Genomic DNA, 25689 nt, shown 5'->3' on the forward strand with positions numbered 1-25689 from the left:
TAGATGAAATTAATGTTGAATGCTAAAACGTCTTAGTTAAATTCATTCATTTATTTAGGTCATGTTTTGTTAAATTGTGGAGAAGATCATGTAGTTTAATTTAGAAGATTCTTTTAGTGTAGTAGAGTGATTCAATAAAAAAAATTAGTTGTTTGGTTGGCCGCTACTTGGTATCAAAAAATATAATCAAATAGAGAACATTAATTTGTTATTATAACAAGGATGACTTAGAACACATATAAAAGAGTTGTGTTTTAAATTTCACCAATGATGTGTTCAACCAAAAAGGTGTTGAGGTTGGTAGGTTTCTTATAAAAAGATATATTCAATATTTATCACCCACAAAATTTAGAAGAGAAATATCATAATCTAAGGATGATTATAGTGATAGTTTTTGAAGAAAAGAGAAAAGTAAAAGATAAAAGGATGAGAATTATACTCAACTTTCTTCTAATTTTTTTCAAAAATTCTTTGTGAAATAAATTCTTTCTCTATTACCTTTTTTTGGGGGGTAAATTATTTTTTCAAGTAAACTATTTTTTTTTTTTTGTAATTATTAAACTAATTTTTTATATCAAACAAGGAGTTAGTACTATATAGATAGTAAGTATATATTTTTTTCAAATGCAAAGAGAATTTATTAAGCAAAAACCACATCCAAGCACAAGATGGGCAAGAGTGAAAAGATACAAATCAAGGTATCAATAACAAAGGCTAGCTACAAAATTTCTTAACTACCCTATCCTTGCTCCATAACAATAATGCACCAATATCAGTTTCTGCAATATCCCATGTAGATAAAAAGTGTTTAATTAGATTATTTATCCCCATTATCATATAATTGATTCTTGATATAAAAAATCAACTTAGTTACACAAGTTGTAATGTAAAATTGTAAATTTATTAAATTTAGCGAAGTTCAAAATTGATTACAACACGGTGTGCTCTGTTAGTTATGTTCCAATTAACATTCAATAATACTTTGTACCCAAAAAAAACATTAAAACATGCCAAAATAAATTAACAAAATAAAGGTGTCGTAAAATATATCTAAACGGAAACATTAAGCATTTCTTAGAATAATAATAATTTCCATTTGCTAACTTTAAAAAACAATTTACAGCTTAAAAAGAAAAAAAGAAAAAAAGAAAAAAAAGAAAAAAGAAAGAAAGAAAGGAAGGTGGAAGGAGTAAAAAAGACAAAAGTGATCCCTGGGATTTGATAAGCATAAGAGAAAAACTAGAAAATTATTTGGAGTACAAACTTTTTCAGCAATAAATTTGGAGGGATACTGTCACAAAAATGGGTTCATTATATATGAATTGCACATTAATTTACAAGAGCCGTTAGAAAGAGGCACAACCATTCAATTGAGCATGTACTTTTTCACTCTTGAAAGGGACAAAAACATGAAAAACACTTGAATCTCATCAACAATTGTACCATGAAGTGGTGCATTCAGCTTTTCTCCCTCGGTAGGTAGTGACCTCTTTTTGTTCCTCGATATATAAATGCCTTGTATATGTATCTTCATGCACAAAACTCATTGTTTACCACTAAGATTTTAGAGGATAGGTCAATTATGAATACTTGTTTATAATTGGGTCAAGATGCTGAATCAATGTAATTAATTTTTATCTTTCCTAGGCCTGTAACTCTCACCTACAAAAGCAACTGTTACATCTACTAAGCTAGCATATTGACATAAATATATTCATTTTTTTTTGTTTTGTTAAACTTGTAACTCCTCTATCCTCCTAATAGCTTCCTTCATATTAAGTCGTTGTTCGGGGTTGCTTTCTGTGCAAGCAGCTCCAATTTGGAGAAGTTGCAACATTTGATTGATTGAATCTGCATTGTTTCCTGTTAACTCTGGATCAATCAATTCAGCTTCTCTTCTCTCAGATATTGCCGTGAAGACCCATTGAACCACATCAGTACCACCTTTACCATTACTATGATATTGAGAAGGGAATTTCCCTGTAATGATTTCAAGAATGATTATCCCGAGGCAATAAACATCAGTTTTCTGTGAAATTTGTTGGTAGATAACATAATCAGGAGTTTTGTAAGCAAACATTGTTTGTGCTGCATAGGATGGATTTATGAGTGGATGAAAAGCAAAGTCACTTAGGAGAGGTTCATAAGTATCAGCTAGAAGTATGTTGCTTGATTTAAGGTTTCCATGCGGTAGGTCTTCAGATGCAAATTCAGTGTAAAGAAAACTCAATCCACGTGCAATTCCCTTCACAATTTTCAAACGTGTAGGCCAATTTAGTTCAGCATGACTTGTTCCTCTATCACCTGCAAAACAATTAAACATTCAAACTCTATTGTTAAAGAGAAATTAAGGAAATAAATTTGATAGCATGCATTACCATGCAAAACATATAACAAGCTTCCTTTTGGCATGTATTCAGTGACAAATAACTTCTCTTCCCTGCGGTAATGATAAGCCAAAGGTGTCAAAATGTTACGGTTTCTAAGTCTTCCAAATCTTCTCATCTCAGCATCAAATATATCTCTGCTAACTTTATTCATCTCCCTCATCCTCTTCACCACCACAGACAAACCATTGGTCATGGCAGCTTTATATGCAGAACCTAATCCACCATTTCCCAAAACCTCTGCAGCAGCTTTCATCAAATCAGGCAAACCAAACACACCCTTTTCATCATTCACCATTATAAGATCACCCATTCCACCACTCCTCGAAGACCCTCTCTTTGATTCTTTTTTACTACCTTCCGATGCTTGTCTATGGTTAGAGCTAGGAACATGCACTTGAACGACGTCATCATTATTTTCTCTACTCATAACACTGAAATCATCATCATCATTTCTACGTTTTGACTTTAAAAATGTGAAAATCAAACCAACAATGGTAGCAACGATGAGAATTGAAATAACTTTTGAAACCCAACTAGAGCTTTGTCCATTGTCAGGGGTAGGTAGTGAAACCAAAGAAGGATCACATTCTTTGTCAAGAGGCTTCCCACAAAGCTCTTCATTTCCTGCAAAAGATTTAGCTTCAAACCTGGACATTGAACCAGGTATTGCACCTTGTAACTTGTTGTTGGAGACGTCGAATGATTTAATATCTTGTTTTAATTCTGGGATTGGACCAGAGAACTCGTTGTTTTCGAGATGTAACTCTGAGAGAAAACGAAGGTTGGTTAAAGAGTCTGGTATATTCCCTGAGAATTTGTTGTTGTTGAGCCATGCTTTTTTAAGAGAAGCTAAATGGGAGAAGAATTCTGGAGGAATAGGACCAGAGAATTGGTTTTCAGATAAATAAAGAGCTTTGAGAGCACCGAGTTTGTTGAATTGAGGAATAGGACCAGAGAATGAGTTGTTAACGAAACTAATGGTTCTGAGTGTTGGAATTTGTAAAAGAGAATCGATGTCGATTTGACCAGAGAGGCCTAAATCACCAAGATGAAGACTTGAGATGATGTTGTTGAAACAGATGACACCAACCCATCTTGAAGAACATGGATTCTGATTAGGGAGCCAAGAAGAAAGAGATTGAGAGTTAGTGAATGATTGTTTAAGTTTGAGAAGAGCTTCGGATTCAGGAATGGAAGAAAGAGAATGGGAAGGGAGAGAGATGAGAATGAGAAGAATGAGAAGAACAGCGGCCATTGGAAACCGGAGGAAATCTCAAGTTTGATACTCCGGGTAGAAATGGACCGCTGTTCGGAGAGATTTAGGTTGTTTCTCTCTGCTTTATTATTTGTTGAATATTTTTTGTTATCTTCGAATTCGGTACCCTCAAACAGAAAGAGTAAACTTGTTGTTGTCATCTTGATTCAGAGACAGATTGGTGAAGGAGGCTTCAACTTTCACAATTACCAATATTGGATTTCTCTTCTAATATTAGTTAAATTCACAATTGGATTCAAATGCTTCCTATTTTTTTGTCTTTCTCTTCCTTGACTCGCTCCTCTTCATTTCAGGGCTTCCTTTCTATCTTTACCATCTACGCATATACATTTTTCTTTCTTTTCTAATTTTAATACTAAACTTACTTTTAGTTATTCATGCATATTTTATATTTTATATTTTTCTTTCACATTATTAACTCTTTCCTTAATTGCCAGGTAAGCCTGCATGATTGGAACTTACAATCACATCATAAATTATAACATATAACACAATCAAGCCCAAACATGCAAAATGATATTATGCTAACAAATGTACATGAATAAACTAACTAGTCCACGGTCCTTAAGTGTCTATCAGTGTGACTGTCGTGTAATTTGGGTGAGGCAATAGTCTATTTAGTTTATTGGATGGGGTGGTGTTGTTCCAATTTTTCCCTCACAAACTTTCTAATTCCTTCCTTGTCCTAAACTTCCACGGGTTCTGAAGTTGTTGCATACACTTTAAGGTACAATTCTCTAGCGAGTAAAAAAAACCTAAAGTGATTAATGAGTTTTCATTGAAACAAATAATTCAACGAAACTTAAATTCAAACGTTGACTATAACAATGATTAAAGTTTCTTTACGGTTTAGCCGAACACTAAATTATTATAGCCTAATATCATAAGTGTATTATTATTTTAAAATATAAAAAATAAAAGTTTAATATTTATTTTTATAATTTATGATATCAACACTATCATGCACACATTAACATTGTGATAATGATAATTTCTAGCATAATTAATAAAAAATGATATTTTTACAAATAAACAAAATATAAATTAATATTATAATGGATTGCCACTTAAATAATTTAATTGAAAAAAGAAAAACTTAAAACTGTTTTAAAATTAAACCTAAAGAGTAAAGACTAAAAGTATAATTTAAAAATAAAATAAAAAAACTACAATTGTTTGAAATATTTAGTAAAAATTGAAAAATGAAATTCTAAATAGCAGTTCAAGGATCCATGATTTTGCAAAATTGGACCCACGGTTGCTCCATCATTATCACACAGACCAACTTCCCAGTTCAACTTCTTAATCAAAATAACTTGTTCCTCTTCTCTCACACCTTCTTCCCTTTCAATTCACTCCTTCAATTTCTTTTCCACCAAACACATCATCCCTTCATTCTTACACCACAAAACCTTTCTCACCAAACCACCATATCACTCCATCTCTACGAATCCATGAATTTCGACATACCCAAATCGTAACCTTCTAAATCCAACTCCATTTCTCAAAAGGGTACTAAAAAGTTTCTCCTTTTTCGAATGATGGTGGAAACCTCAACGCTAGGTCGGTTCCACCACCAAAGACTCGACTTTAAGCGATGGGTTCCTTCATTCTTAACCTCACATAAGACCCTTTTCATGGTTTTATGGATCGCTGCATTTTTATCGGTTTTTATGTGGCAAAGGAACATGGTGGTTGGTGGGTTTTTGGTTTTCGGTCAAGTTCCGGTTAGACCGATTCCGAAGCTGAGACCGGTGGTTTTCAATTTGACGGATTTTGGAGGAGTGGGTGATGGGGTTACTCTTAACACTGAGGCTTTTGAGAGAGCTGTTTCTGCTATATCTAAATTGGGGAAGAAAGGTGGAGCCCAGCTGAATGTTCCTCCTGGTCGTTGGCTCACTGCACCCTTTAATCTTACCAGTCATATTACTCTGTTTCTAGCTGAAGATTCTGTTATTCTCGGCATTGATGTTAGTTTTTCCTTTTTTTTTTTTTTTTTGTATCTGTTGTTTTTTATATTAAATAAGGAAAATCATAATTGCTGTGGTTTTTATTTTTTATGTTTTTTGACAGCTTAGTTTTTTATAGGTTTTTTGATAGCCTAGTTGAAATGTAGTAAATTTTCTTTCTTTTTCAAAGAATCAAGTATGAACTTAAGTTGTAGTTAGAGAACTAAACAAGTTCTTAAAATTATATGATAACTTGAGTTGTTCCTGGCTGTGCTAAATTTTTGTTCTTTTATGTTCAAAGGCTTGAGTATGTCTGGTGTCAATGTGGATTTGTTAGAATTAGGGTGAGCCACCGTGATTTTACAAAAGCTATAATTTGTAACTTTGTAAAATCACAGTGGCTGACCTTGATTATGGAAATTCCATAGTGATACCAAACATACATATTGAATAATTTTTTCTCGATTGAAGGAAACAGCAGCACATCCTGAGAGGAGAGTTGGAGTAGCACCTATAGTAGAAAAGATGGTAGAGAGTAACTAAGCTTAGGTGGTTTGGGTATGTGGAGAGAAGACCTATAGATTATGTAGTTAGGAGAGTGGATCAAATGGAGGGCAGTCAAATAGCTAGAGGCAAGGAAAGACCTAGGAAATCTATCAGGAAAAACCTAGAGATTAGTGAGCTAGAAAGAGATATGTTATATGATAGAACGTTATGGTCGTTTGATCCATGTAGCCGACCCTACTTAGTGGGATAAGGCTTGGTTGTTGTTGTTGAAGGTAACAACAACACATCCTGAATTTCGTCTTTGTTATGTATGAAGATGAAATTTCTGAAGGGTGCATGGGGTTATGAATTTATGAAACTACATGATAGCTATAAAGCTGAAGAATATGTATATTTTGTTCATACTGATTAGTTGCATTATGATATGCCTTAAACTTTTTGATATAGGCTGATAGGTGACGAGTAGCAAACAATTTAGAGTAGTTGACTGTCTATTTCTATAATACACTGTCAAAACCTTATGTTACATTTTTGTATGTCATATCACTCTCTTACATATGCTTGCTTATTGAAGTAAATTCGCACTTTGAATTTTAAAATGGGTATAGTGATTTTCTTTGTGGATTGTGGTTATCAGTTCAGCATCTCAAACAAAAGTAGCACTATGCTTAACTAGTTGCCATTTGCTAATTTCAGAAAGTAAGACAGGACAAAACTGAACTGTTGCTCTAGCAACTAATGAAATGTCTTTGGATAATTCAAATTTGCTATTATTTGTGTTATGATGCGTTGAAAAGTGCAGTTAGTTGCTGGTTTGGAGTGGTTTCATTTGTAAATCGCCTTGATTGTACCATATATATCTTTGAGTTTCATATGTTGTGTTCAGAATTGAAGACCTAGTGAACTGACCTGATAATTTTTTACAATACTAAAGTTACATCTTTGTTGTGCATTTGGTAATGAGTGGGAGAATTTGGTCTTGTAATCTATGACTCAACAAGTTAGTCACCACTGGATCATATTCTGCTTAGTTATTATTGATCTCTTTGGCTGTATAGTCACTTCTATCTGTAATTTTATGTTTCTCATTGTTAGTAAATCTATTTCTTACACTGCATATCTCTCTCGCTCTCGTGTAACTAAACATTTTATTTACATTGTATCTGTCATCTTTTGTGACGGAAAACAGGATGAGAAGTATTGGACACTAATGCCTCCATTGCCTTCGTATGGGTACGGAAGGGAGCGTCCTGGGCCTCGATATGGAAGTTTGATTCATGGTCAGAATCTTAAAGATGTTGTGATAACAGGTGAGAAATTTCATCTTGCTTCCACTTAGTTATCCATCCTTCATGAAAAATGTCTTTAGTTAATATTGAATGTCATTGATCGTATTCAAGTATTTATCTTGCAACACAATCTATTTGGTGTACTTTGAGGATAAAGAAGGAATATCAACATATTCGTTCTTGATCCCTTCATTTTAGTCTCTAGAAGAAAATAATATTGCCAACTTATCTGTATAGTCGATATGCCAAAATTTCAAATTCAAAGGCTCAGCGATGAACAAAAATCTGAACATTTCCTTGATCTCTCTCTGTCCTTGAACATTTGCTTTTCACCCGTCTTTATGTGATGCTTCGGGATAATTTCAAAGTTTTCTCTTATTTCATCTATTGCCATGATTGACAATGACAGGGCATAATGGCACTATAAATGGCCAAGGACAATCATGGTGGAAAAAATATCGCCAAAAGCGTCTCAACTACACAAGAGGCCCACTTGTTCAGATCATGTGGTCTAGTGACATTTTAATCACAAATATTACTCTACGCGATTCTCCATTTTGGACACTCCATCCATATGACTGCAAAAACATTACAATAAAAGGTGTTACAATTTTGGCTCCTGTATTTGAAGCTCCAAACACTGACGGCATAGATCCTGGTAAGTATCCTCTACCAAGTACAAAACGTTATTCATATCTTCGTTGTGATCTACGATTTGCTGATCAGTTATATGGTTTGTGCAGACTCTTGCGAGGATATGTTGATAGAAGATTGTTACATAAGTGTGGGTGATGATGCAATTGCAATAAAAAGTGGCTGGGATCAATATGGAATTGCTTATGGAAGACCTTCCATGAATATAATGATCCGAAACCTTGTTGTTCGCTCTATGGTCAGGTTAGTCCCTAACTCAACCAACTCATATCTTTCTGCATGGCCGATGTCTTTCGGCATCTTGTGATCAAACGTTTAACCACTTTTAAGTATGTGTCTGCGCAAAACTAAGAACTTAATGCCTCTGATCATGCCATGTCATAGCTGTTGATGATTTTATTTTATTTTATTTTATGAAACAGTGCTGGTATCTCAATAGGTAGTGAGATGTCTGGCGGCGTATCCAATGTCACTGTGGAGAATATTCTTATATGGAATTCTAGGCGTGGTGTGAGGATAAAGACTGCAGCCGGGCGGGGCGGATATGTGCGGCAAATAACTTATCGGAATCTAACATTTGAGAATGTCCGTGTTGGAATTGTGATGAAAACAGATTACAATGAACACGCTGATGATGGATACGACCCTACCGCACTTCCCGACATAAGAGACATAAACTTCATCAATATCCACGGCCATGGAGTTCGTGTGCCGGTACGTATTCATGGTAGCGAAGAGATTCCTGTGAAAAATGTAACTTTTCGTGACATGTCAGTTGGGTTAACCTACAAGAAGAAACACATCTTTCAGTGTGCATTTGTACAAGGCCGCGTGATTGGGACCATCTTTCCGTCTCCGTGCGAGAACCTTGATCGGTACAATGAGCATGGACAGTTGGTTAAACAATCCATGTCACAGAATGTAACAGATATAGATTATGATTTTTGAGGTTTCATGTTCCAAGATACTCGGGCTTCAATTTATGTTTGTATTAGATTCATTTTTTGTGGGGTTGGAGCAGTCAAGTCATACATTTTTGTTTCTCCTTTTGTAATTTCACTTCCCCTCTGCATTTTATAGCTTTCTGAAGTGGAGTTGTAAATACGAAAAAAAGTTCAGATGCTTATAAAAATTTAACGTGTTACACGAATGCATAGTCCTTGTGCCCTTATTCTAGAGGGGGATTTATTGCAAGCAATATAATAATTTATGCTGAGCAATGGCATTCCCTACCCCTGAACTGATCTTTGTTTATATATAATCATAAGTTAAAACATGAAATGAACTACTGAAAGTTCCTAAATTTTTTTAAGGTTGAAAAATGCAGATTTTAATATGTATTGTACAATTTAAAATATCAGCTTAAGTCTGAACTACTGAATTTGATCAACCAATTACCAATTTTTGATTGCGTAATTACGGATAAAAAGAGTGGAAATACGAATGGTGTGATTGTGACGGTGTAGTGGACTTGTGGTGATGGTGAGTGATACAAACATGAACATCACGTGGATGCGTACTGTCCCATCCCAACCAACCATTTGATGAAGTGAACCACTTGCTACTAATGAAGACTCACTCTTCCCCCGTGAAACATGTAATTGCTTTGGGTTGTTTATAGATTAAGAGAAAATAAATATCCATTTTTTTTTTAAATTAAATAGATTTATATTCAGTTTAGTAAGAGTCTTTTTATTAGTTTATATCTTATAGTATATTTTAGTAACAGTCTCTTCATGAGTTTATATCTTATAGTATATTTTGATAAACTAATTTAAATAGTTTGAGTTTACAACCTATAATTTTTTTTTATTATTGTAACTAAAATTATTGTTTATCTTTTATATTTTATTTATTATAACTAAAATAAATAATTTTAAATTTTAAAAATAATAATTTATTTATAAATAATTTAAAAGTAAAAATAATATTAATAAATAATAATTTAAAGTAAATAATTTATTAAGGAGGTAATGGGATGTCCTATTATGTCATTTTATATTTTAAGTCAATTCAACCGTTAATTACATTGTACACTTAACTTAATATTGTAAGTTAATTTACTTTTGTTGATTTACAAAATTGATCTTCTATTTAAATATTAGACAATTTTGATTCATCTTTTAAGACTTCTAAATTACAAAAATGAAGATGTGACATATTTTAAATAGTGTGATATACGATACGACGATTTAGAATAAAGTAAAATAATTAAAAATAACTCATAAACCCTCTAAAAACTTTAGTTTCAACTTATAAAATTATTTATTTTTATAACTTAACTATTAACATATAAATAATTAATGCATTTATATAATTATACATCATAAAACTGTATATTAAATTATTTAGAACATGTCACATATTCATTATTTAATTTAAAAATAATAATAAAAAGACCAAAATTATTGAATTCAAATATAATAAATGTGAAATTAAGAGTAAAGGGCCAACAAAAAAATATGCACGTTGTGTCCAAATATTATTTTTCTATTTTGTAAACTTGTCTAAAACTAACAAAATAATTTTATCGTTTATATTATTATTTTGTGCATTTTTAACGCCTAATTTATGGTGTAGTTAATTTAATTAATTATCAAAATATTTTTTTTAATGAAAAATAAATAAATAAAAAGAGAGAAGGGCGACGCTGAATTTGAGAGAAAAATAAATTAGAAAAATTAATAAAATATTAGAAAAGGGTAGTTGTGTAGGTAATTGGAGTGTGTAAAGTTTAATTTTTTTAAAAAAATACTCCTCTAAATTCAAAAATAAGAAAAAAAAAACATTGTTATATCTACTGAATTTAAATAAATAAAATCTAACTAACTTTATCATAGTTAATTTTATTTTTTTTCAAAATATTATTCAATGTAACATATTTCTACACAAAACTGAATAGAAACAAGGGATATTTAAAAAATATAATGTGATTATATGAATAGAATTAAATGAAAATAATCATTATTCTTAATCTAAATATAGATAAATAGTTACGTTTACTTATAACTGAGTTCAAAGATATTATATAATAATAATAATAATAATAATAATAATAATAATAATAATAATAATAATAATAGTAATAATAATAATAATAAAATTAAATAAAAAAATCGACTATCTATACCTTTATAGATGTGGTCCTGCTCTTTGGGGAGCGACACCAACACAGTAGGGTAAGGTTCATAACATTCACGTGTAAAACATGGTCACTTAATATTGAAAATATAAAATAGTTACGTTTACTTATAACTGAGTTCAAAGATATTATATAATAATAATAATAATAATAATAATAATAATAATAATAATAATAATAATAATAATAATAATAATAATAGTAATAATAATAATAATAAAATTAAATAAAAAAATCGACTATCTATACCTTTATAGATGTGGTCCTGCTCTTTGGGGAGCGACACCAACACAGTAGGGTAAGGTTCATAACATTCACGTGTAAAACATGGTCACTTAATATTGAAAATATAATTAATTCAATGTATTATGTGGTCAATAAATTATCATATTTCTTTTAGTAAAATTAGTTTCCTTTTCAACAACCATCTACGTGTATGATGAATGATGTGTAAATACTTCATAAATTTAATTCATTATGTTGTTAATGAATTATCAATTTGTTTTATATAACTACTTAACTCATTTCATTGTGTGGTTATTGAGTTATTTTAATATTCCATTTTTCACGGCTCGTATATTAAATGTGCTCGTATATTAAGAAATTCACAATAAAGGTTATTTCTCTTATTTAACACCGAATTAAAAATGCGGTGCTATATAAATGAATGTTTGATAAAGGATATCCCATCTCATTACTTTACGTGGATTTCATTTAAAAATTGTGGTGAATGTAGCACCGCTAGTATATATAAAATAAAGTCAATAAAAGGGAATGTATTTTGTTCAAATGGTTAATACAAAATCTAAATTATTACTGTTTTGAGCATAAACAACACAATTAATTAACCATTAAACGTAATTATGATTATATTATTCTTTAACTTGTATTTTTTAGTGATTTATTTAAAAACATGTGATTAAATACATTCATAGAATAATCAATGATCTCATCATGAAATAAATCAAAAACATCATGCTTTACTTGAATTGGAGATTAATCATAATAACATTTTGATTTATAAAACAACGTTCTGATTTTTATAAAAAAACATTTTGATTATTCGTTTTTAAAGACACAATTAAAACAAAATAATGCTCTATAGTATAAACCTTAGGTTAAAACGTATAAAAAATAGTCAAATCAATAATCAAATTCAAAACTTAAGTAGAAAGTCCAAATAAGCAAAACAATTTTAAAATCGACGAATATATTGATGAGTTGTGAACAAGGACAACAAAGATATGAATACATTGTTGTGGCACTTTTTGTAGAAACCTCAACATGGTTATGAGACAGGGACTAACATTTTGTAGTTATGCAATTACTCATCCACATTTTCCATACAATACATAACCAATAAAGTTATGATTTTATAGAAGAACATTATGGATCAAGTAACATACATGTCTAATAAAGTTCAATATGAACAAACAATTTTGTTGAGGTCTAGTAACAATTATATTGAGTCTTTTTAACCCCCTCCTCATCTATAAAAGGAGCATCAATGAGAAGACAACAACAAGAGTTTTTAGGACAATCATTCCACACTTAAACAATCATATTCAAGCAACAAAGCTCTTCACTCAAACAATCATATTCAAGCAACAAAGTTATTCAGTTATTGTTGATAATCAATCTCAAACAAGTGTTAGGTAGATTTTGATCATAATTTTTTTTTTATCACTCACGTAATTTGAAACTCAAATCTATCTCTTAATATATAGTTTGAGTATGTTGTAAAAAAAAATTATAGTTATCAAAATGTGAATTGTAAAAATCATTTCAAGAGTTTATAGTTATCAAAAGGTGAATTGTTAAAATCATTTCAAGATTGAAATGTGAATTCTGAAACTGATCAAAAGCAATTAGGCATGCCAACAGAGTGGGACGGGGGCAGATTTTGCTTCCTCCACCTCCGCACCTAAGAAGTCAGAGAAAACCTGCACCCGTTTTTATCAGGTGTGAAACTTAAATATACATCTTCGCCTGTGACAGAGTTCGGTTTCTTCGTTCCCAACAACATCCATTTTTATATATATATAGTAAATTTAAATTCATATTTATTATAATTAATATAGCAAAATAATTATCATACAATATTAAAATAATATTTTCTACAGATAGATGATTATAATTTTAATATTGAAAAAATATTAAATATATTGAATATATACCTATATATAGAATTAAAAAATAACAATAATATTACTAGTGGGACGAGTTCGGGTGCAGGTGCGGAATGGATATCAACACCACCACTCACGCCACCGCCCCCAAGTTTAAATATCAAGAAAAATATGTACTCATACCTGTACCTAATGAAAATAGATTTTCTCACCCAAATCACAACAGATTCAAATAGGTAACCGCGTGTGCGGGTTGTGTTATCATCCTTAAATGTGAGGACCGTACGTAGTCCATTTTCGGTCAATCATGATACATCATTGTGGGATATTCTTATCATTATTTTCATTTATTCCTCATTCACTGATCATTTATCACCTATAAACAATCTACTTTATTTATTTTTAACTCACTCATGATGTTATGTACTTTTTGTTTGAAATCAATATTAATTTTGAGTTAATTTAAATTAAGTTAAGAAATTCATATTTTAAAAAAGAGACCACAATTCAAACTCTCTTCATTGTGATTGATATTATTATTTCACAACTTTTAGATTAAATACATATATTTTTGTTTACTCGACATTTTCTTACATATAAAACTAGAGGTAATATTTAATAGAGTTATTTGTGTTCCATATAATTTTATGTCACAAATATAAACAAAAGGCAAAATATATTTAATATAAATTGAAAGTCAAATTCATTTTGAATTTTGTTTATCACATAAGGAGTTATATTTTTTTCTATATTTTAGGGTGCAATTGTTTGAGAGTTGCAAAACATATTACTAGGAATGGAAAATTGGAAATAAATATGCTCATATTTGTTATACATATATACATTTTTTTTCTAAATTGAATTATAGCCAGCAGTTTTTTTTTTCTTTCCTGGTGAAGACATGATCTTTATTTCCAAGTTATCAGGATGGGAAACCTATTCCTAGATAGAGTAGAACAATTTTTTGTGCGTAAAATCCTATTTCATCCCACTAACCTAATAAAATAACTTCTACCGCAAGTGCAATGAACTTTTTTTTGTTTAACATATCATTTTATTAATTATTTATTTATTTATTGAAATTTCAAAACATTATTCTCATAAATTTAAATTATTATCTAAGACATTTCTTGAAAAAAGATCCATCGTTATAAATTCTAAGAATGTTAATCTAAAGAATAAATTTTAAAATCATCAAACAAACACATCTTTATATTTTAGATCAAATTTTACTCTACTTTGACAAAAAAAATTAATATGTGATATGTTTTAGTTTTTAGATTTTCACCAAGTCATATATCTAAAATAAGATCATAAGAAGAAAAAAACACGAGAGATAGTTGGTTGCATTCTTAAGATACAACTTTGTACATAGATATATATATTTTTCTTCATTTTTTATATTAACTGATAAATAAATAAAAAATAATTAATAAACAATAAAAATAATAACTAATTAATAATAATATAAAACTAATTAAAATTAATAATAATATAAAAAATAAAAAAATTGTAGAGATTAAATACAAATGCGATAACATTTGTACAACATTTTAACAACTCTCTTTAATTTTACTGCTTATTCACTAACTATTTATGGTTGTTAAATGGAACATTGTAAACAAATTATCAACTCCTTGAATCTTAATTTAAAAAAGAAAAAATGTGCGAATATCGCATTCCAGACTACTAGCCCAAAAATAAATTTCTCACACAGTCGCATTTTGAGATGGGACCCAATGAAAACTGAAATTCTAGAATTTTTTTAAAAAAAAGCAATTGAATAGACGCGGTTTGTTCACGTGACGAGTCTCGTAATGTTAGAAAACAATAACGTACCATACCCGCCTTTAATTAATTAATGGCTCAACTTTCAAAAAGCATCAAAGCAAAGGGTAGTTTTTTCGAGTATAGATTAGAAACCAAGGAAGGAAGGAGCTCACGCAGAAAACAAATGCAAGTGGACAAAACTCGCCGCTACCCTTCACCACACGCACATAACACGTGTTGGAAATTACTTACCAAAAACCACGCAATTTTTTAATAAGGAAATGTTCAGAGTGGACTTATACAGGTGCAATAGGTCAGAGTCGGCAACAAATAATTAAAATAAGTACTACCCATTTAGGCAAAATTTCAATATAAATACCACCCATTTATTTCTCGTGCTCCAATTTCATATTCCCTCATACTTGTTTCCTATTAAATTAATAAACCGTTGATGGCGACTTTGCTATTTATTATGTATATAAGCTAATAAAAACCCACCACCAAGGAAACGAAACAAAATCCTCTCTCATTATCAAACCGTGCCGTTTCTCTCATCGTCGTGTCTTCTCAAAAATCAATTCCTTGAACCCTATTTCTCTCTACATTTCAACATAGAAATATGTCAAGCTCATCGGAAAATTCTGGATTTTCCGGCCATAAACCGGCAAAGTTGCCGGAGAAATCTAACTTTTCTCATACATGTAATCTACTAAGCCAATACATCAAGGAAAACGGAAGTTTTGGAGGCCTTACCCTCGGAAAGCCATGCACCGTCGAAACAAATGGTAAATTTTTATTTCCAATTAATTCCCTAAATTTTTTCTCTTTTTTCTTTCTCCTTGAATTCTTTTTTATTTCGCTAACTAGATTCCCTATAAAATGCGTTTAATGCGGAATATGATACATTAATAGAAATACAAGAAAGTTAATTTCATTAAACCTAGGTAGTCTTTGTTGCTTCAATTTTTCAATTGTTCGTTGCTTGTGTGTAACTTATATTGAATAATTGTCCCAAAAACATGGATTTAACTTCAAATTAGTTGAAAGATAAGGATTTATTTTAGATATTTGTCAACACATATATTTTCTGGATTTATCTCTTCTAGTTAATGTTATTAAGCGGACAAAAAAAATAGAGAAGTTACATTTACAATATAACATAACATGACTTGGGTGTTTTCTTTCTAAGATTTTCTGAATCTGTTTGTTTGACAGGATCACCTGAGACATCTTGTAACTCTGGAACAACAATGGAGTTGTTTCCTACAAACATGACACCACAAACACAAAACCTTAAAACTTTGAATCTGTTATCCCCAAATGATGTTCCTGCCTTGGAAAACTCAAGGTGCTTTTTTCTGCTTCTTCAATTAACTACTTTTCTTGTACCATTGTTTGTGTCGATAAAATATGAATGAATCATATGAGCGATTACTATATACCATTTCATAACCCAATCTTGTTTTTTTTTACAGTGTATTTAAGGAGCCTAAAACTGCACAATTGACGATGTTTTATGGTGGAAAAATTATTGTATTGGATGAGTTTCCTGCTAACAAAGTGGAAGAGTTAATATCATTTGCTAGAACCACAAAGTGGAGTACATATGCTTCTTACAATCAGACTCAGCCTTCAGTTATTCCTAATCTGTTCCCTCAAGCACCTTCAAGACTAATTGTTTGTGGTAATTACTTTTGACTCATCACTTATGTTTCAAAACAACTAAAAGGAACTTTTATTTTTATTTTTTATTTTTATCATGGATGAAGTTTGTTTGTTTTTATACCTGATTATGAATTTTAATTTCTATACAGAACAACCAATTGCTAGAAAAGCTTCACTTCATCGGTTTCTGGAGAAAAGGAAAGATAGGTATGTCTCTCAAACAATTGCTACTAATATTTACAATATGCAGAATTTGGAAAGTGATGTTGTTTTGGCCTAATTTAATAATATTGTTATTTTCTTTTGTTGTATTTGCAGAATAGCTGCCAAAGCACCATATCAAAAAAGCAATCCCATATCTGCTCCAGTAAAGCCTGTTAAATCCATTCCATGGCTTGGATTAGGTGCTACATCAACGCAAGTTTAAGAGCAATCAGAGTTTTAAGTAGTTTTAAACTTAGTTTTTTTTTTAGATATTTTTTTTATGGACCTCTCAGCTAATTCTCCTGTATTGTCATTGTATAACTTGCACAATGTGCAATTATAATAGGATCTAAAGTAGTTCGATTAGCTGAGGGCTCTAATTATAATTTGAATTATTTCTTGTAATTATTTCAAATTTTTGAATTCTTAAGTATCTATGACTAACCACCAACGAGATCTTCAAGTTGACCGTTATAATTGAATTTATACTCTTGTAAGATAGGAGTCAACTTTCTATCATTTAGATAAATTTTCGTTGGCAAATAGGAAAATAATAATATTTGGTTTAATATGAATTTGATTGATGACTGATAGCGCACCCATTTATTCCTCATTGAATTAACGTTACCGTGATTTCCCCCTTGGTTTTAGCCTCTTTGAATGAGTTCGTTTTTGAATCTTTTTAATAACCTCAAGTTGTACAAGAAAATATAGCAATTTCAAAGTCATTTTCATTTCGGTCATACATAATGGCATATTTATGGGAATCCAACTAGTGTGAAACACACCTACACGAAAAACTTTTTTGGACAACATACAATTCAATTTATTTATTTTTAAATAAAAAAGCTTACGATTTACATTTCAGAGTCTATTCAAGACGAATAATTGAAACCACGATTTTGTAAAATGTGTGAGTCAACTTATTACTAATTGAAACAATTTTTATTTTCACAATTTAAATTTAAGTTTAAAATTATGACAACAAATTTATATTGGTAAATAGTCATGTGGTGGCCTAATTAGTTATTCAATTGGCCAATTAATAAAAGATAGTGTAGATTGGGATCTTGCACCGAGCGATTTAGGCCGTTCTCATTTCTTTTGAATTCTCAATAATCAAGATGTTTTATTTTATTTTTTGGAAATAACTAGGTACCTCATATTTAGTCTATATATCCCACTAACCTTATGAAATTACAAAATAACCCCTTCAACAATTTAGATATAAACTCAATTTTATTTACAAAAATCTCCATAAAAATTCCGAACAAAAGTGAGTATTTTCAAGAAAATATTAGTTTCATATTTTTAAACTATTGAACACATGCTCCAAATGTTACATTTCTCAATTTTTCATATTTTAAAAAATTAAAAACATAAATTTTATGTTTTAAAAGAAAAGTTAGTGTCAGCTCAACTGACACTACATTTGAAAATATGTTTTCACAATTTCACTTTAAAAATTTCAAAAAGTAAATAAAATACATTTTAAAAAAAATGTTAATAGGTCAAAGTATCTTTACATTTAACTATGAACATAATTAGAGTCATGTTAACAAATATCTCGAGAACACTTGTTACGAAATTAAAAAATAAAATAAAAAGCAAAGTCTATTTGTAAAAAATATTAAATTTTAAAATTTTAAGAAATTGAATGTATCACTTTCAAAATTGATTCTACACTTTTAGTTTTTTATCAAATGTCCTTGACACTTGTTAGTATTTTTCGGATAACAAAGATGAATGTGAGTTTTAATATTGTGGCATTTTTGCTTATTTATAAGGTGGAGTTCAATCAACTCTTCATGTTTAGTTATAACGTAAAAAATATTTGAGGCTTTGTGACTTTGTTTAGAGGCTTATGGTCATTTAGTAAAAGAAAGAAGCCTCATATTTAGTTCGGCTCGACAAAGCAAAGTCTATTTATGGTCCCACACCTAAATAACTATTAGCCCTTAAAAGTTTAGGTTAATATTCATCGTATCAAAATGCGATTAATTATACAAATCTTATTATTGTAAAAATTTATTAATTTTAGTAGTTTATTGATTTTAGTTAAAATAATTTTTATCCTGATTTTATTTATTTTGATTGAACAGAAAATTAAAAGATTAAAATAAAATAAAGATATAGTTTATAATAGAGATTAAATTGAATAAGTTAATTTTGGATTTTGGTTGAGTGAATTAAAATGTTAAAACGACAACATATTACTTTGTCAAATATTGAGATGGTTTACCATTTAATTTAATTAAAAATTAAAATTAATAATAATAATAATAAAATATATTTGAGAATAATATTACTTTATTTGAAGAGCTTCTGTAGAGTAACTTGGAGGTTTGTGGTTCCGAAAAAACTTGGAGGTTTTTAAAGGGAAAAAAATCTGACTGAAACGGTCCTCCCCTCGTAACAATCCAGTATCATCTTCTTCGTTTTTCCATTGTTTGTCCTTTATTCCACACCCTCTCTTTCGAGGGTTTTTCTTTTTCTATTATTTTTCCTTTGCTTTTCTTTTCTCTTGTATTTCACTTTTGAGTTTTCCTTTGCTTGCACACCCATTTCTTCTTACCTGTGCTAAAACCCTAACCCTAGAATTGAAGATGCAGCCACTTAAATTAAGGCAAAATCCCATGATGCAGCATTCTCTCTACCATCACCCAGCTCTTATTACTCCTCCACAGGTTCCTCTTTTCACTTGCTTCCATTCATTATTTTCTACTATTTATCGCTATTTTCCTTTCACAGTACTTATTCTTCGTCTTTTCTGCTTCATTTCCTTAAAATCTATGTCCAATTATTTTAAGGATTATTCTTTGCACTTCAATTACTCGCTAATTGATCAACATATGTGTAAATTGCTCTGCAATTTGGATTTTTTGTCTACGTTGGAGAAACTAAAATCTTAACTGCACGAATGGTGTTTGCTTTTGAGTTTAAACCTTAGGTGTTTTTTTTTGTTATTGGGTATTTGCGTTTCGTTTGATTAGAATAGTAGGGAGGAGAGTATATAATTTTGCTTTTAGGAATTTTTTTTTCCTTTTTTTTGTTTTTTTACATTTTTATTTTGCAGATAGAGCCTATCTTGAGTGGAAATCTGCCTCCTGGCTTTGATTCGAGTACTTGCCGCAGTGTGTGAGTGTTGATAGAAACTTTATTTTTTTTTATTTTGTTTCTTTTTTATAAATTTCTTCGACCCTTCTTTGTTTATTTTAAGGATTAGGATAAAACTAGGATAAAACTCTGGTACAATGCTTTAGGCTTTTTTCTTACTATTTCTCACTATAACTAGAGTAAAACCGGCATAAATTTTTTGAAGGAGTGAGAAAAAAACTGCTTCTTGACTCACCTAAGTTTAACTTGTATATGTAGTCACTCCTTCAAAAACTGTATATGTAAGAACAGTATACTGGTCCTCTCACCTAAGTTTTACTTGTATATGTAGTCATTTTTTCCAGTTTAGCAGCCTTAATGACTTGTTGACTTCATTGTCTTTAAGATGATCTTTAGCATAAACTGTTCTCTAGTTTTTCTTTTCTATTGGTTTCTACTATTTTGTAGTCGGTGGATTCAATTTCCTTTTTTCCGCAGACTTATTAAGTTTTTCTTTGCTTTATATTTTGCGTTTTGTATATCTAATCTTTTTTGAGGAAATGCAGTTATGTCGGCAACATTCATCCTCAGGTTACAGAACCCCTTCTTCAAGAGCTTTTTTCAAGTGCTGGCGCCCTTGAAGGGTGCAAGCTTATTCGGAAAGAGAAGGTCAGCTTTGTAGTTTGTTGATAATTGTTTCATCCAACAGAAAATAAAATGAAGGATTCATAAAGGTTACAAAGTTCGTGATTTATATTAGCTGTTATAAGAACAAGTTATTTATTGACCAAAAAATATTTGGCTCAACAATTGATCATATATGTTTTTTTTCGTGTGATGTATTTTTTTTCCTTGTCTTTTCAATCACAATGATCTGCTTTATATTGGCATTTGCAGTCATCATATGGCTTCGTGGACTACTTTGATCGCAGTTCAGCTGCAATTGCTATTGTAACTCTCAATGGGAGGAATATGTATGTGTAATGTTAGTTAACTGGTTAATAATGGTACAATTTTTTGTAGTTTATTATTTTAACGCATTGTCTGTAGTTTTGGACAGTCTATCAAAGTTAACTGGGCTTATGCTCGCGGCCAGAGAGAAGACACATCAGGTTATAATTATTCTGACAATGTAGTTTCGGAGATAATTTTATCTGCCTTATTCTGTGGAATACAAATCTATGTTTTTTCGTCATTTGGATTTAGGCCACTTTCATATTTTTGTTGGCGACCTTAGCCCCGAGGTTACAGATGCAACTCTGTACGCTTGCTTCTCTGTGTATTCGAGTTGTTCGTAAGTTTTATATTCCCTTAATATTTTTCTTTTCATTTTTCTATTTGTCATCCTGGTTTACTAAGAGGATATTTTGTTAGAACTTGAAAGTACATACACTTGAATTTGTGTCTGAAATCAGTTCATTTTCATTATTATCGTGACACTTATGGGATGTTGGTTCCAGAGATGCAAGGGTAATGTGGGATCAAAAGACAGGCCGATCCAGGGGTTTTGGATTTGTTTCTTTTCGAAATCAGCAGGCATGAATTCTTCCCTTTTTACATTTGTTATCCTTTTGTCTTTGGTTACTTCAGTGTGTTTTCCATGCTAACGGTAGGTTAACTTTGTTTTGTATGTTATTTATCAGGATGCCCAAAGTGCCATAAACGATTTAACTGGTAAGATATTTTTATCATGTAAATGGTAGTTTTTCATTTTCAACATAGTTGAAGTGAAGTATGAAGTGAACTGTGTCTATAGTAGTTGATACCATGTCATTTATATTGTTTCAACTTTTAAGATATAAAATTGTTTAAAACATTCAAATCCATATCTTGCAGCAAGCTCTGTTTAGACTTATTTTTTTAGTTGGAATTTCTTTAAATTTGAAGATTAATTAATATACATGTCGCAGTTCCATGTTTAAAATAAATTCTAGGGGTATCTGATGGTGGGAACCTAACTGTGGTGTTTTCTATGCTGAAGGATGAAATAAACATTTTGATTGATTATTTGGTATTCAAGTCCCTTCACTAATAGCACTGAATTAGTGATAATTCTAAATTTCTTATTGGATGTTTGGTTCATTGAATTATGATTTTCAGAATTTTTAGTTAATTACATTTAGTGCTTCAATTGTGTCTGAAATTTTTAATGTAATGTTTTTCCCTGCACTTCAGGTAAATGGCTCGGAAGTAGACAAATTCGTTGTAATTGGGCCACCAAAGGAGCTAATACCAACGATGAAAACCAAGGTTCAGATTCCAAAAGTGTTCTGGAGTTAACTAGTGGAACGTCAGGTGAGATGACGGGTTTGTCATACTAAAATTTCTTATAGGGGGCTCTTCATTTTTTTCTTTATTTTTGTGGTGTGTAGTTGGCTTTAGAGGTCAATGGATTCTAGTTGTCATTGCCTATTTTTTTAGAGCACCTCTAAAGTCTACAATAATTTCTGATTGAAATAGTTACCTAAACATTGTTTTGTAAAGTATTCCAATTAAAAGTAAATTTGAAGTCTTTTTTTACCAAACATGACAGTTGGCTTCAAATGATTTTTGACATGGATCATCAAAATATTAGCTTTAAAGCTGTTGAGTGCTATTATAATAGTTTGGTTTTTGTTTTATATCTACATCATGCTTGACAATTAAAAAAGTAGTTCTTGTGCATCTATAGATATTTTTCCATCGATTGATCATAGTGGTCTGGTTGTTGTTTTTCTTGGTAAATGATCTTTACGGTTGGTTTTTAATTTTTGTAGAAGAAGGGCAGGAAATAACCATTGATGATGGTCCTGAGAAGAATCCTCAATATACCACTGTTTATGTTGGCAATCTTGCACCAGAGGCAAGTATTAATATTGTTTTCCAACAGTTTTCTCCTTACTAGTCCTTCATATCTATCTGGGGAGTTCTTTTATTTTTAGAGCAGTGGGAGTGCTTTTTCTGTCTATGTATAGCCGAGCCCTGTAAATTCAGTTTGTTCTCATGGATTGTTAATTTGCAGGTTACTTCTGTTGATCTCCATCAACATTTTCATACCCTCGGTGTTGGAACTATTGAAGATGTTAGGGTGCAACGAGACAAAGGTTTTGGGTTTGTGAGATACAGTACTCATGGTGAAGCAGCTCTTGCTATACAGATGGGCAATGCTCGTTTTCTGTTTGGCAAACCTATCAAGGTAAATGGCTGACTGGAAGGCTATTTATCTGTTGATTATTCTTTTATTATTGTATATATATTTAATGTGTCCTGACATTATATCTATCTGCCTATCATTTATGGTTTTATGTTTAGAGGCATATCTTTTTTCTCTATCAGAACCCCTTATTGTCAAAGATCTTACATCATATCCTTGACCATATAATAAATAAGCTTCATAAAACTCCAGCTCTACAAAAATCTTGTATCTGTTATCTGATCTTGTTAATTGATATTTTTGCAGTGTTCATGGGGTAGCAAGCCTACTCCTCCCGGAACAGCCTCTACTCCTCTTCCCCCACCAACTTCTTCGCATGTACCAGTGTCAGGGTTTTCATTTGCCGGCCTTGCAGCGTATGAACGCCAGATGGCTTTGAGCAAAATGAATGGTGCACATGCTGCCCTTCTGCAACAGCAGGGTCACCATGCTGCTCTAAAGCAGGCGGCAGCCATGGGAATGGGTGCTCTTGGGGCTGGGTATGGTGCAGGATTTCCTAATGTTGCCACCACCCAGCACCTAATGTATTATCAGTAAAATATCCAACCCTCTCTGACAAACAAAGGAGATGTTTTTATTTATTATGAATGTCTGTTGAGCCACTAGAATGGTCTTACGATACTGTTTGTTAATTTCTTCCCTCATCCTCCCTATGGTGTGCATTTCTCTTTTTATCCTTCTCAATCTTTTCCTTTTGTAACTTTTGGGGTTTCTTTTTATTTCTTTGTTTATGCTCTACACATTTGTATTACTTCAACAATTTGTTAGCTGTATATGGATGCTGTTTTTACTATTTTCTACCGGGGAAGATTGCTCAATATTAAATTTATTATTACTGTTTATCCGAAAATTGAATATTGTTTTACTAATTGTAAAAATCGGCAAAGCTTATAATTGTTCACTTTATAATTTATTGTATTTTTTACTATATTATAATTTATTTGTTAAACTTGTTTTCTGTGATCTATAATTTATTGTTAATATAGTCACATAAAATATAAGTATCCTTAATCAATTATAAGTGTAAATGTTTGATTTTAATTATTCTATAAAGTATATATATATATATATATATATATATATATATATATATATTTTATTGTTGTAATTTATTGATAATGTAAAACAGTTTACACTCACTGTTTGTAGAATCTATAGAAAAAAAAATGTATTTCATCCATGAGAATGAATTTAATATGAATATTAAATTTCACCATACGAAGAATTGACATCCGTGGGTTTAAGGACCATAAATTTCCTTTTTATGCAAATTTAATATGTAGTACAGATTGTGTCTTTTTGTGCGGAAGAATAATATCTTTTACTTGTTTTTCTCATAAACTATGCACATAAAATCATCATGTGGCCGAATAATCACTTAAATTGAAATTCAGTTATATCAAGAATGCTTCCATAGCTTATGAGAAAAGCAAGAGCTTATAAAAGTAACATATCTACTGATATCAATAAAACAGTTTCCTCTCTAGTCTCTTGAGGACCAGGGTGCACAATGATGTTCACTTTTAGGGAAAAAGAATTGGGAGCTGAAATTCAATTTGGTAGTGGGGCATATGCCATCGAATAATAAAAGAGGTTCCAAGACATACAGTAGCTGGGAACCATAACATGATTTTCTTTAAGACCATAACTTGTTTGATGATTTTATTTTCTTCTTAGTGGAATGGGACGGCCACAATGATAGTTGGATTCCCTTGTCATATCATAATCACAATTGTGATGCTTTTATTTTTAACATGTTCCATCCTATGGTCCCCACTAAATGGCATCCACTTCAACGACGAAATAACATACATTTATGAGACAATTTCTTCTTGTCTTCAAATAAAGCTCCAATACAAAACTATAAATGGTTTGATTTAGTGGTAAAACAACAAATATCAGTTTTTAGCAACAACAACACAAAAGAAATATTAGTTTGTAGATTTGTAGATTCGATCTATGTTGTAAATACTTAATAAACCCTAAAATTAGACACAATCTCCTCACCTAAATCACTTTGATAAATAAATAAAAAAAGTGTCTCAATAGAGCTCCAATATGTGATTTACCCCCACTTTCACCTCCCTCCAGTCCTCATCTCCTTTTGTCATCTTACATGACTTATGCAACATGTAGGGGCTACAATGAAAGCAATGCACAAGAAAACAAAGGCCTAAGTGAGGAGACTTGAGAAAATGAGAGTGATATTTTTAATTCATCTTTATTTTCAATTTCATCTTTATAGTATCTATAAAAAAATTAATTTAATATATATAAAAAATGATTTAATAGTCTGTTTGAATATCACTTAGATTTTTAAATCTTTTATACAAAAAGAGATTTTAAAATATGTTATATAAAAAAAAAAATCAAATTGCTAAAGTAATTGTCGTTTATATATATAAAAATATAAAGGTGTTTGTCT

At 30.8% G+C, this 25689-nt stretch overlaps 4 protein-coding genes across 4 annotated transcripts; 3 read left to right on the forward strand and 1 right to left on the reverse strand.

Annotated features, from left to right (window-relative positions):
* Positions 1 to 1292: 1292 nt before the first annotated feature.
* LOC101515274 (pollen receptor-like kinase 3) lies at positions 1293 to 3787 on the reverse strand. Its single transcript, XM_004507955.4, has 2 exons — positions 2379 to 3787; positions 1293 to 2304 (listed from the first exon to the last, which is right to left on the reverse strand). The coding sequence occupies exons 1-2, from the start codon at positions 3643 to 3645 to the stop codon at positions 1733 to 1735; spliced, it is 1839 nt and encodes a 612-aa protein (XP_004508012.1). The 5' UTR covers positions 3646 to 3787; the 3' UTR covers positions 1293 to 1732.
* Positions 3788 to 5000: 1213 nt separating this feature from the next.
* On the forward strand, positions 5001 to 9215 carry LOC101515598 (probable polygalacturonase). Its single transcript, XM_004507956.4, has 5 exons — positions 5001 to 5636; positions 7312 to 7432; positions 7821 to 8069; positions 8155 to 8308; positions 8488 to 9215. Exons 1-5 carry the CDS (start codon positions 5205 to 5207, stop codon positions 9011 to 9013), a joined length of 1482 nt encoding a protein of 493 aa, XP_004508013.1. The 5' UTR covers positions 5001 to 5204; the 3' UTR covers positions 9014 to 9215.
* Positions 9216 to 15409: 6194 nt separating this feature from the next.
* Positions 15410 to 17550, forward strand: LOC101488350 (protein TIFY 10A-like). The gene is made up of 5 exons (XM_004507957.4): positions 15410 to 15891; positions 16322 to 16454; positions 16582 to 16790; positions 16921 to 16978; positions 17090 to 17550. The coding sequence occupies exons 1-5, from the start codon at positions 15726 to 15728 to the stop codon at positions 17196 to 17198; spliced, it is 675 nt and encodes a 224-aa protein (XP_004508014.1). The 5' UTR covers positions 15410 to 15725; the 3' UTR covers positions 17199 to 17550.
* Positions 17551 to 19291: 1741 nt separating this feature from the next.
* On the forward strand, positions 19292 to 24057 carry LOC101488674 (oligouridylate-binding protein 1-like). Its single transcript, XM_004507958.4, has 12 exons — positions 19292 to 19662; positions 20052 to 20113; positions 20638 to 20740; positions 20969 to 21045; positions 21122 to 21183; positions 21278 to 21365; positions 21532 to 21607; positions 21715 to 21745; positions 22247 to 22366; positions 22828 to 22913; positions 23073 to 23246; positions 23511 to 24057. Exons 1-12 carry the CDS (start codon positions 19582 to 19584, stop codon positions 23799 to 23801), a joined length of 1251 nt encoding a protein of 416 aa, XP_004508015.1. The 5' UTR covers positions 19292 to 19581; the 3' UTR covers positions 23802 to 24057.
* Positions 24058 to 25689: the final 1632 nt, after the last annotated feature.

The sequence above is a fragment of the Cicer arietinum genome, chromosome 7 (assembly GCF_000331145.2).
Source record: "Cicer arietinum cultivar CDC Frontier isolate Library 1 chromosome 7, Cicar.CDCFrontier_v2.0, whole genome shotgun sequence".
NCBI lineage: Eukaryota > Viridiplantae > Streptophyta > Magnoliopsida > Fabales > Fabaceae > Cicer > Cicer arietinum.

Bases quoted from the DNA above. Each gene is read 5' to 3' on its own strand.
- LOC101515274 (XM_004507955.4), bottom strand. From the start codon at position 3,645: ATGGCCGCTGTTCTTCTCATTCTTCTCATTCTCATCTCTCTCCCTTCC. The intron at 2,305-2,378 runs GTAATGCATGCT...ATTGTTTTGCAG, and splicing joins CTTGTTATATGTTTTGCATG to GTGATAGAGGAACAAGTCAT.
- LOC101515598 (XM_004507956.4), top strand. From the start codon at position 5,205: ATGATGGTGGAAACCTCAACGCTAGGTCGGTTCCACCACCAAAGACTC. The intron at 5,637-7,311 runs GTTAGTTTTTCC...GACGGAAAACAG, and splicing joins CTGTTATTCTCGGCATTGAT to GATGAGAAGTATTGGACACT. The intron at 7,433-7,820 runs GTGAGAAATTTC...TGACAATGACAG, and splicing joins TAAAGATGTTGTGATAACAG to GGCATAATGGCACTATAAAT.
- LOC101488350 (XM_004507957.4), top strand. From the start codon at position 15,726: ATGTCAAGCTCATCGGAAAATTCTGGATTTTCCGGCCATAAACCGGCA. The intron at 15,892-16,321 runs GTAAATTTTTAT...TTTGTTTGACAG, and splicing joins ATGCACCGTCGAAACAAATG to GATCACCTGAGACATCTTGT. The intron at 16,979-17,089 runs GTATGTCTCTCA...TTGTATTTGCAG, and splicing joins CTGGAGAAAAGGAAAGATAG to AATAGCTGCCAAAGCACCAT.
- LOC101488674 (XM_004507958.4), top strand. From the start codon at position 19,582: ATGCAGCCACTTAAATTAAGGCAAAATCCCATGATGCAGCATTCTCTC. The intron at 19,663-20,051 runs GTTCCTCTTTTC...TTTATTTTGCAG, and splicing joins CTCTTATTACTCCTCCACAG to ATAGAGCCTATCTTGAGTGG. The intron at 21,046-21,121 runs GTATGTGTAATG...CATTGTCTGTAG, and splicing joins ACTCTCAATGGGAGGAATAT to TTTTGGACAGTCTATCAAAG.